General features: G+C 36.8%; 1 protein-coding gene across 3 annotated transcripts in view; it reads right to left on the minus strand.

Moving 5' to 3' along the window:
• The window catches only part of LRRC49 (leucine rich repeat containing 49), a 47,927-nt gene extending 35,473 nt beyond the window's left edge, over positions 1 to 12,454 (minus strand). For 2 of the 3 annotated variants that reach the window (XM_030497247.1, XM_030497245.1), the window contains exons 1-7: positions 12,310 to 12,452; positions 11,435 to 11,497; positions 10,805 to 10,892; positions 9,925 to 10,122; positions 8,285 to 8,384; positions 7,166 to 7,366; positions 5,275 to 5,341 (exon numbers count right to left, since the gene is read on the minus strand). In XM_030497247.1, coding sequence (XP_030353107.1) covers positions 5,275 to 5,341; positions 7,166 to 7,366; positions 8,285 to 8,384; positions 9,925 to 10,122; positions 10,805 to 10,892; positions 11,435 to 11,497; positions 12,310 to 12,363 — 771 coding nt within the window. In that variant the 5' untranslated portion in view covers positions 12,364 to 12,452. Of the gene's footprint in view, positions 1 to 5,274; positions 5,342 to 7,165; positions 7,367 to 8,284; positions 8,385 to 9,924; positions 10,123 to 10,804; positions 10,893 to 11,434; positions 11,498 to 12,309 lie in introns of all 3 variants that reach the window. The other variant, XM_030497246.1, reaches the window with a different exon arrangement.
• Between the last annotated feature and the right edge of the window lie 22 nt (positions 12,455 to 12,476).

A 12,476-nucleotide genomic window follows, 5' to 3' on the forward strand; every position in this document is an offset into this window, starting at 1 on the left:
CTGAAATCGGAACTTGTAAGGAAGTTTTACAAGCAGGTAATTGCTGGAACCAGAAAGACATACTCAAAAGTTAGAAAAAAAAGCAACAGCATCCTTAGTTTGGATACACAGCACATCTACTTGACAGCCCCCATCACTTCTTTGGCAATTCATGGCTTCCTGTGATTAGAAAAATGGAGTAACCAAAGTGACTGAACTACAGCAAACAGGCAGCTGCCTGAGGTTTGGGTTTATAATTAATACCTTATTTTAGAGATTCAGGTGATATTGACCAAAAAAACCCTTACGAAGGCATTAATTATTACTCTGTTGACACAATCTGGATTAATTTCCTGCTGTATTTCTCAGAGTGACCAACTCAAGGACCCTTATCCAGATACGTATTTCTGATAGCAGTCTGGGATCTGTCCTCCAGCATGTATCCAGACGTTCATGCAGGACGTGCAAACAGCAACGCATTATGGAGAAGACGAAGTACTGCCAATGCACAGGGGGATACTCCCATCATATTCTTACCAAAACCCATGGTATATGGTAGAAAGAAGGCAGCAGGTTTTCCTGTGGAAAAGACTTCAGCCTTCCACAATATGTGGCAGTGCATCCGAGGATACAGAGCATAAAGCTACTAACAAATATAATGAATTTCCTTTCAAATAGAATGATCATCTGCTGGACCACCCCAAGCTTCCTTCAGCACTGTGTACTTGGGCACACTATTTCTCCTCTAAGCTGCCAACAGCACTTCGATGCAGACAAGCAAGATAGTGACTGTTATCACACCTTCCCAGTGATAATGAACTTTCTGATGCTTTAGACCAGTACACATCTGGCCATGCCAGCTTCCAGAAAGCTTCTAGAAGCTCAGGGAAAAGGAGAAGAGGTAAGGTAACTGTTATTTAACAGTTTGAGAAAACATAATGTTGTTGGTAAATTTCATATATATACACATACGTATGTACACATATATATACACATATATGTGTATATAAGCCTATGACAGTCACGACCTGAATATGCTGCTATAAAAAGTATTTCAGCAGTTTTTCAATTAACAAGCATACAGAAGTAGATAGCAAACCCAAAATTAGGTAACATCTTAAACCAACCTTTGATTCAACTGCTAATTAAACTACTATGCATCATCCTTTCATGGGTATTATACGCAGAAAATAAAAATTATCGGGACACAAAAATATTACAGCTGAAGGAACAGAAAATACCTCCATTTAGAACAAGATATTTAGACAGAAAGACTTGCAAAAGCAAAGCCAAGAGCAGATGGCTAGCATGAAGAGCACAGACCTCTGCAGATGTCCGCTTAGCTAGAATTACAGCATGCCACGATGCAGAATATTAATCTTGGCATTTTACTGCTAACACAAAGATAAAGATTTCATCAGCAGTGTACAGAGTTGCACTTTTATGACTTTGCTAAATTTTAAGATTAACTTTACTGGATTTGCCATTTCAATTATTATGCAGCATATGAAGATAAACCAGCTTTTAGTACATGCTATTAGGTGCAGATTGGATACAAGCCAGAACTGAACAAACCCACTATTTTCTTGTTTGCTTGTATGTTTGAACACCTAGATATGAAATAGATTTCTTTCAGAAAAATGGTTATGCACCCCAATCATCAATAATTAAACTATACAAAAGTTCATTTTTTTTTACACACATTTTGAGATTACTGAAAAAAGTTTATACCTGAACAAAATCAAGTTGGGTTTTTTTTGGTTTTTTCCCTTTTACTTATATCCTTGAACTTTTGGCAAGGAAAATTATTCATAGAGTTAAAGAGAAAACAAAAAAATGATGACTTCTCAAAATGTAGTCTTATAGAGTGAATTTCATTCTAAATGAAGTTAGACTTTATTCATTCTCAATAGACTTTTTCTATTCTAAATAAAGTTAGACTTCAACTTGACTCACTTTAATGCATTAGTTCACTGGAAAAGGGAGTAAAGTCCATTTTAGCCCTACCTAAAATAAAAAAGGTTTTAAAAAGAATTTATATGAAACACATACTGTTATACTATTTACCTTGACAACAAAGATCAAGTCAACAAACAGCATTCACTCCAGAGTGCTTAGAAGCACACTGTTTAGAAATTAAATGTTCAGTTCAAAATTAAATGAAAGTGGTAGCGCATTAAACAGCCAGCCTGCTGCCAAAGATTCTCTTGCTCTTTTTAGCAGGTGGATCCCTGATGTGGTATTTTATGTCCATATTAGCGATTTAATAACCATAGAAACAGAGTCTCTGCATAAAAATTAAATGTTATTAAAATGCTGTATTTTCTTACAGTTTTATACTGGGCAGTATTAAAATCAAGAGCCTTTAAAAATCATGAAGAAAACCAGGCTAAGAGTAGTCCTATGAGAAGGGAATTCACATTTTGTCTTTTTTGTAAAGCACGGGCATTGAGTGCAATATTTTAGTAAGCATTACAGTTTGGGGATTTTTTTAACCTTCTTTTGGATATTTATTGTACAAAGGTATTCTCCTTAATTACTAATGCATTTAAAAGCTTGATTAGGAAAAACAAGTGTCATACAAGTTTCATTATTAAGCACTGTGGAATACTACACTTCAATGTTTTAAAGCACATCCAGTCACCAGTACATTTCTCACTTGGGTGGGAGAAGTCTTAAAGTTCAGACCAAACCATATTATCCAAAAAACCCAGCACCCAAATAAATCAAAATACTTTCCCAGAAGAGAACAAAAATGAAATTTTCCACCTCCTATTTTTCCTCACCTCCAACCTCTTGGAAACATTCCAGTCTTTTAAGTTTCACAATCTGCATTCCATCTATGGGGCTGATTTACACCCCGAGAGAGGGAGGGAAGATTAAGACTAACCCAGGAGTCTAGCTTTCCTCTTAACTGCTACTACTCCATGAACATTAACAAAAATAAATAATTTCCAGCTAGACGCTAGCACTATTTTTGGAAAATAAGATTAATAATGTTCATATTTTGGACATACCCTATTTGAGTATTTGTATTCTGTATCTACTGACAGTGACTGCTAAGATTTCTTACTTTATATAGAAATACTGTGCATTATGGAAGAGTTCATGGTTTTTGTTAGCCTAATGCATTTCAACTATCTTTAATACAACTTGTACATGAGATTTCATTGTTCAAGGATCATCTGGGATCACAGGTAACATCTAAGAGACACTGTGCATTATTAAAAATAGCTTTGAACACCAATAAAAAGAAATTATTGCAAGCACCTTAGAATATTCTTGTAGTGAATTAAACTACTCAAGTAAGAACGAAAAGAATTCAGACAGATACTGTGTTGGGAATACTACACATAAGGTATTTTAGTATTGTAAATATGTCCTATAAGATATACAAACGATAAAGAGGAAAAACGGTAGTTAAAAGAATAAATTTGCTTGCCAGACATGTGAGCGCCTTCAATATCCTTGGAAAGAATCACGTAATACCACATTCACCAAAGAGTCAATCTGGTAACATGACTTGCCAAAAGGCATCAGAAGGATTTACTGGATTTTGCTATAACCTGCTACATTTAATTTTATGGGTTTTATTTAATGACATCAGACAAGCCAAACCATGAAAACAAAGACTACGGAAAAACTCTGTTCTGTATTATAAGCAGTGATACTACTGTTGCAATTTATATTCCATAGTATATTGTAGTAGTAAAGTTATTGTTGCCAGGCAACATCATATAAATGGTAGCATTTTACTTATATGACTCTTTTCATCTACTGGAGTGTAACAAACATGTTAAATTGCCTTCTGGAATTATGTGACTACACAGGAAAGCTAGCGATACCAGAATCACTGAATGCAAGTTCACTCTTATCTCAAGTAAACTGTATGCAAGCAACAAATACTCAGCTAATCCTCTACTGCAATGAACATCGCTCACGAAATATTCTCCCCTTAATAGAACTATCTTTACAACTAAAAAATGTGTCCTCATCTTCTACTAATTAAGATACAGCAACTTCAAAAGGCAAAACCCCCAACCGAAACAGAGCTGCTGAAGACAGACAGGAAAAAGAAAAAAAGTTAATATGAAAACTTGCATAGCTTTAAACTATAAAGGAACAGAAAGATAATTTATTAATAGAAGGACAAAAAGCCAGGCTGGACAGAGCCCCAAGCAACGCCATCTAGTGTGAGGCACTGCTGCCCACGGCAGAGAGGTTGGAACTAGATGATCTTGAGGTCCTTTCCAAGCCTACCCATTCAGGATTCTATGATTTGTGCCCTTCAAATGCACATTTATGATTTATACTTTCTGAAAAAGAAAAGCACTTCTTATGCTCCAGAGATTTAACTCCTGATACAGGATTTGTTATGTTCTCTGGACCAAAGCAGGCCTGTACTATGAAGCTGATCTAGCACCAGCCAGTTGGGCCCTATGCCCAAAACTCCTAATAAAGTTCTAATTAACATAAAGGGACTCGTACAGACACGTTTCCATTCCCCACGGTCAAGCAACTGTATAATAAAGAAGACAGAGAAATCAGTTAAGACATTAAAACTCTCAGAACAGGAATCCACAAAACGCACACACTGGCCTCATATAGTCACAATAACCATACCTTGTTTTCAACAGCTCAATTATGGAACATTTTCTATCATATGTTTTAAATTTATTTTATAAAAGAATACTATATCTGGCTGGCCCATAATACACCATGCTGCTTCTGACATAGCCATTAGCCAAGAATCTTCCTCTCCTATTTAGTACAGTTAAAACTTTAGGCACCACTTGAAATGGAAATGACTGCTCAGTGTCAAATTGGGGTACCCGAAAAGACATTAAGCAACTGAAGACTATTCAGAAGCATGAATCAATCAAGAGCTTGGAACCACTGGGCTTTCTCCTGTACAAATTTAAGTCTTCAACAGATATGTAAAATCAACAGTAGGAACAACACAACCATCAACGGGATCTCAAATTTTTCTATGACTTCTAAGACTATGTTACTTTAACACCACAACTACTTATGCTAGATTACTATTCTGTAGGCGTGAGTGCTATTATACTCAGTTGACTCAGCATTTTAATCACTGTAACCTTCCAGAAGTACAATGCTGAAAGTATAACAGACTTGATACCAAGATTAAAAATAACATCATACCACCTTTTATTGATTTACTGATTTCTGTGACCTCAAAAGTTGCAAAATTTGCTACCAGTTCCCTTTCAAAAGCAGTTCAGTAAAAGACAAAGGAAATGCACGACATCTAATCAAGTTATTGTACTGTACCTGATTTCCATGAAGATCTAAAACATCAAGATTTTTTAGCTTCTCCAGATTTGAGATCTTCTTTATTCTGCAAGATTTCAATTGTGACATAATTATTTCTCATACTAGATAAAAAGCATCATTCACTTTCTAGGTAATACAATACTTGGCCATTTGTTCCTGCCTACCAAGAGTTAACAGAAGAATAACAAAGTTCTGAAACAGGTTAAAAAAAAAGAGTAAATGAATGAGTATGCCTTAGACTACCACCTTTCTTTCTGTCATTAATGCAATAGCAGCAGTCTGCACATGGTGCTTCTAGGAAGATGAAAAGAGAAGGAATATTTGCACCACTAGAAAACAAAGTCATCAATCAACCTATCCAGATACCTAAATAATAGTAACAACTCCCACACACAGTATTATTGACAAACAGCTAATTCCAAACCAGAAAGACTACAGCAACACAAGCTTTTGAGAGTTTGCTACCAGAACACAGAATCCCACCCCCATACCCCCCAAAAAACCTCAAACAACAACAAAACACAAACAAACAAAAAACCACCCCACACAACCAACTGAAAAAACCCCAAGCAAAACAAAACTGAACGCCACTGGCCATTTCTAGACAATACAAATCTCTAGATTTGACACTATTTCTGCTCACACTGTACAACTTCGTTGTGTTAAAACTTTTCTGTCCTGTCCTATCTTCTCAGGTTCCAAACCTAGGTTATTATATACTCAACAGCATCATCTACTGGCTGACGATACTAAACATCATGTGTATTATGCATTTTTTCCAAGACTAATCAAAGATCACATATATACCAAGCTGAAAACACATTACTAACAGTGGTGTCTGATTTGTAATCATTTATGAGAAAAGTCTTGTCCTAACTTGCCTCTAAATCATACTTGTATGTAAACAAACCATATAGCACTCGATGTCGTTATGATTTGGAGAATAATTCCTTAAAATTATTGTTTCCATGCCCCAATATTTTGCTATACACAAAATTAATTTCCACAGGTGAGATTTTTAATATAAAAGCTATTAGCTCTGTCCTTGATCAGAATAAGTATTACTTAGCAACAACTAAACCATCGGTGCATTATGAGCATTGTTCTCAGACTAAAGCTGAAACACAGCACCGCACCAGCTACTAGGAAGGAGAAAAATAACTGTTTACAGCTGAACCCAGGACAGCTCTAATAAGATACTGCACAATTTTAAGTTCCCAGTTTTGAATACAGGCTGAATTAGGAGATACGTTTTTTGTAATCTGCACATAACTGAAGTTTGTTTAGCAGTTCTTCCTTTACTGAATATAAAGAAAGTAAGAAAACTGAACAAAATCAAAGCACAAGCCTTAGATGTGTCAGCAATTCCATAGATACTTCTATTAAAGGCTACAGGATTTGAACTGTATCTTTAGAAAGTAATACAACTAGCAAGTTGTATCTCCCAGCAGAATAGAATCAGTAAATAAGCAATGAAAATCCATGATTCATCTGCCCGATTTTTTTCCCTAAAATAAACACATCAGGCAGAAATATTTTTCATAGGTTAAAGAATCAACAAATACTGCATGTGATGTGAAAAGAGATTCCACCTCCAACACAAATCTAAGAACACAAATAGTCAATCAGAACAGAAGATTAGATGGAAATACATGAAGTATTTCAGAACTGTTGCTAAAACTTATATAAGAAAGGAATTTTCTGAACAACATTAGGAGCGAAAACTGTGTGCTTCCTCAGCGGGATCCCTAACACTAGCTAAGTGTGTGACCAGGTCACTGGTCACACAGCAAATTCCAAAACTCTGCAAGTAACAGAAAGAGTGATAGATAACAGTTGTTACACCATAAAGACGTAGGGTGCTTTAAGTTAGTTTTATTAATGTTACCTGTTCTTTCCCAACAAAAGGACTCTTAGGGATCTCAGAGTTGAAACCCCACTTATTTCTTCTATCTGGTTATCATACAAATCTAAGAAAACAAGATGCTGCAGATTAGAAATATTTTGGATCCGGGTTATAAAGTTATGTTGGAAATTCAAAAGGCGAAGATCTTCCCCATCAATAACTGGGCACACTGTCAGTTTTTGCCTGGAAGGAAAAAGAAACAAAAAAACTCCACGTGTAAGTAACAAACTGGTAATCCACCTTCTACTCACCCACTCTGACTGAACTGAGAAAGTATTTTAATTAGTTTGCTAATTAAATTCTGTAAAATAAGGCACTAACTCCTTACTATAAAAAACAAAACAAAACCAAAAACCCCTAGCATGAAAATATAGTAGAACTGTTTCCAAAAGTCTTTGAAAGTCTGTCCTCCTAGAGATTTACATGCTACATGAAAAATACATACAAGTTCCATGTTGTGACAACATAACATTTCAACAGATGCAGCCTGCCAACTTTTTATTTTTTCATCAGATTTTTTCAGCAGCTTGCCCAGATCAGAATTTATAGTGTTCTATGTCTATGCAATTTTTCCTTGGTTTACAGAACTTTCCATTCGAAATATAAACACATGCAATCCTAAGTGTTTATGTGAAGAGTAAAAGATACAGGAAATTGTGCCGAAAATAGTTATTCTTATTTTAGGATTATTCCAAAAGAAGTCCTACTAACCTGACAAAACTTTTTAGACTACACAAACCTTACACCCAACAAAACAAACAAAAAGAGTTCTACAGTTAATACGTCAGATTAGGACTAATGGAGACATAACCTTTTTCTATACATTATGTTCATGACCTTGCATTCGACACTTAAGCTAACTCCTTAGTTTACGATGAAAAGCCCTGCCTTAGATGACTGCTGAATGGATATATTCATCACAAGGACACTCATACAGAATTTCTTTATGGGACACAGTTCTCAAACACACACAAAAACAACCACCAAAACAAACCCACCACTTATACCACTGATCACAGCCACTACCAGGATACTCATCACTTCAGACCATCGGACACAAGAGTTGCAAGCCATGGCATTTACACTCCATAACCTTCTCACCTTTCCAGGGTAAGTCTGTCAGAGTTCAGTATTTTTTCTTCAGCAGTACGATGCAATACAGGAAATGTTATTGATGAACTGCTCCCAAAATTTGTGTTATCTATCAGAAAAATCATACAGAGAATATATGAACTACTACTTTGTAAAATCATTTAATTAACTACAGATAATAAAAGCAGGATTTTCTTCCTTATTAAAGGTAAAAAGTTACACAGAACAGGAAAGTGCTTTTTGCCTCCATTCAGTACTTCCTAAGTTTTCTTTCCTGTACCTTTTTTTCCTGCTACATCCCTTTACATCCTCTTTCCAAAGCACATCCATTTGTTCCATTTCTGAGATATGTTTCTCAACAATTTATTGTAAGCAGATTATTTCATAGATGATTTTGTTTTGGTTAGAATTATGATGTTTTAAGGTAAGGTTGTATAATTTGTCATAAACTGATAAAATTGCAGTATCCGAACTTGAAGAAGGTAGTACCTAACTTAAGATGAATTGAACGATACAGATCAAGTAGATGTTGATAGAACTAGAAACTAAAGCACCAAAATACTGAAACAGTCCCAGTAAGCCACAAACAAATGCAAAGTCTTTTAAAAGTAAGTGCATGCAATACTTGGTAATCATTGGTATGACATTTCAGTCCATTATCAAGAAACAGGCAGTCCTTTAAAATGTATTGACTAAGCTATTCATCTTCACCTATTTTGATAAAATGGGAGGAAGAAGGAGGATGACTAAAAATACCTGCAAGATAAATCAACAAATGTGTTCTGTGAGTTCTGGCATTTTTGGAAAAATGATCCACTGAAAAGTGTCAGTCAAAAACAGAACATTGTGCATGCATACTACCACAAAAATAGAGCATCTTCTATGAGTTTGCTCCCACCACCACCCCCTTTCTTTTTCTTTTGTGCTAAATAAATCAAATATGTTAATGGAAAAACATTAATTCTTCAATAAACAAAGATAACTGCTTTACTACAGAGCGACTTCATTGTTGTCTATAATATGCCATTAGAAGAGGTATCTGTTTAAGTAAACCCATTTGTTGTTCAATTTAGAATCTTTTCAGTGCTACCCTCTAATATTTTATCACTAGCCACTCTAAGAAACAAATACAACAATCAGCATTCTCTACGTATCCTTCAAAGTGAATAAAACTGAAAGAAAAAAGAAATAATAATCAAGACCAAAAGTAATCAATTAACATTGTTGCAAAAGCCTTAAATGAGTTGTGTTGCAGGTTTTTAAGCCAATAAACACAAAAACGGAGACCTAAAAATCAGTCTGAAACATGACAGGATGGCAAGTACGGTGACTTTCCTAATGTCATCTTCCTAAAAACATGTATCAAAGATCCCTATTCCTGCCTTCTTGTTAAAAAAGAGTTTATAAAAACTGGAATTTAAATGCATATATTATATATTGGAAAATATTTCTAGTGGCTTCCCAACAATGATCTATCAACCGCTCTTAATACCCAAAGGTAACAGTAGGTAACACTTGCTATTCAGCTGTACATTCTGACAGCCAGAAAAAGCACATCTTATAGGCAATAACTTTTAATAAGACACCCACTATTAAAAGAACAAAAAAAGAAAGACTAAGAAGATGAGAGGAGAAGTTTTCACTGTTACCTGAAGCATGTGAACTAATACTGTGGCTGCTTTGTCGAGATCTGGATTTTGTAGGTGTGTGAATAGAAGTCTCGCCAAATCCCGATAAAGAACCTGTATTCTGCTTCAACTCCAAACCAGAAAGTTCTGTCAGACTGGATGGTACTGGAAGATACAGCTGCTTATTACGCACTAAAGGACTTAATAGTCTTTGGTCTCCTGTGCACGGAACAAAAATCAAACCGCAGACTTACATTTACTCCATAAGTTGCATAACATCCCTAGAAATCAATCCATCCTGAACAGCTGTTCGTCTTTATTTTTTACCAGAATGAACAGAGAATTGTCATAGTAATTAAACTGAACTGCTACCCCAGCTAATCACTGTTTTCACATGACAGGCAAGCAGCAGTGTGGCAAGAAAAGTTATGTGCCAAGGCTCTTCCAAGTTTCACCACAGTCAGCAGTGGTATCACCAAATATCTTGCTTTTCAAAGCCAAAAGCACACAAGCACAACAGGAAAACCCTCTGTTCATATCAGGGTTCTGAATTAGAAACTAATTTTGTTAAACACCCAATAAAATGTTACAGTAGAAAACTGTGTGGCTTCTGAGGGAATGCATAGCAGGGCACTTGATTGAGTGTGACTTTATAGGTAGAAGAAAGGATGTACTTCCATGGATAGAATAAGGGGCAAAAAGTGATGAGAAAAGCCATCTGCATTAGGCATTAGAAGGATACCAGGTTCAGGACATAATGCAGCAGTAATTATACTGAATTACTGTAGCCAATAAGGAAAAGGTGTCACTCTCACATATTCTAATCATAATTCAGTCTTTCTTTACTGTTCAGTTAAAAGACATGCAAAACACAAACAAACCAAACTCTACTGAATATCACCTTGCCTTCCTGAATAGTTTTTTTCCAGATCATGCTGCAGAAGTCTATTGTGGAAAGATGACTGCTCTTTATTTATCCTGAATTCAAACTGTAACAAGACAAATGTGAAGTTATTCAAATGCAAATGACATCTTTACACAAACACAACCTTAGTAACAGCTACATTATTTTTTTTTTAAACCTTGCAAACACCTTAAAAAAATTAAATAACTGTTCCAATAAAAAGAGTAACCATTCTATTGAAATACTATGACTGAGAAGTTTCACTGCTGGAAACCAAAATGAAAACACTGGAGTTACCATGTCATTCATCTGCAGTAGACTAAATAAAGGGGGAAAAAAACCAAACCACCACCCATTAAGGACTACTATAATTACAGAAGAAAGAAGTACAGATGGAAGCATAAGAAATTGTATATAAAGTTTACAACAGGCTATAGCGCCTCCCCATGGTTTTACTTTGTGTATCTTTAATAACACGAAATAAATCACCAAAAGACTATCAGATACTACATTAAAAATCAACACATTACTACTGAAAAGGCAATTCTTATGTGAAAGCCTACAAATCCGGCTGCACCATACAACTGCATTGATTAATGTAACTGTTACAGAAAATGTAATAATTACTGGTTTGCTTTTCTCTGCTATTGATGAGGTCTGGATAACCAGCTGAAGACCACAATTATTAACCTGCAAGTCGGAAGAAAAGAAAAAGAATTTTAAATTTTTCAAAAACACTTATCAACACAAAAAGATGTATTTTTTTAAAAAAATATAGGTATTTTCAACAGCAAAGTGTGCCAAGAAAGAACTATTATGAAGAATACATCAATCACACTACACAACACTAAATAATTTTCAGTTTGATTTTTTTAATTGTTTTAGTTTTAAAAATGCACTGAAAGCGTGACTTTCATGTGTATGCTATCCTCATTATGAGGAAAGCAAGTGCTTACATTTAAATATGAGGGGTTTTTTGTTGGTTTGTTTTTTTTTTTTAAGGCAAAACGTGCTGGTCTTTTAATAGGATTTCTATGACAAAATACAGCACCTACCTTGTAAATAATCAAAACGTTTAACAGAAATATTTAGCCAAGTGACTTATATATCCACTTCCCAGCAAATACCCGGAGGCATATAAGTAACGCAAGGGAAGCTTCCTCACGCCAGTCACGACACAGCAACCTCCCCTCGCCCCGCTTGCCGTGCTCCCCTCACGGGGCTCCGCCAGCCGCCAAGCCCCTTCCCGCCAAGGCCGGCACGCAGCCGCTCTAAGCCCCAGCACGGCCGCCCACACCCGGGCCCCGCAGCACTGAGGCGGGGCCGCGCCCTCAGAGGTGCCGCCACCCCGCCCAGGGCCCACCCTTCTGAGGCGCGACGAGGCTCAGCGGGGAGCCCCAGCCCAGGAGCAGTACAGCGGCCCCGACCCCGCACAGCGGCGGCTGAGGAGGAGGAGGAAAAGAGGTGGTTGTCACGAGTCACCCCCTCTCGGCAGCACCTACCGGGCCGGGCACAGCCCGAGGGCCCCTCCCGGGCCGGCACTTGCTGGGCACCATGCGAACCTCAGCGCCCCACAGCACCTCACACCTCCGCGACAGCCACCACCCCTGTCGGAAATCGCTCCGCCGTTACCAGGGGAACCACCGCTTCCGGGCCGCTCCCGGCAAGC

The sequence above is a fragment of the Strigops habroptila genome, chromosome 9, assembly GCF_004027225.2.
Source record: "Strigops habroptila isolate Jane chromosome 9, bStrHab1.2.pri, whole genome shotgun sequence".
NCBI lineage: Eukaryota > Metazoa > Chordata > Aves > Psittaciformes > Psittacidae > Strigops > Strigops habroptila.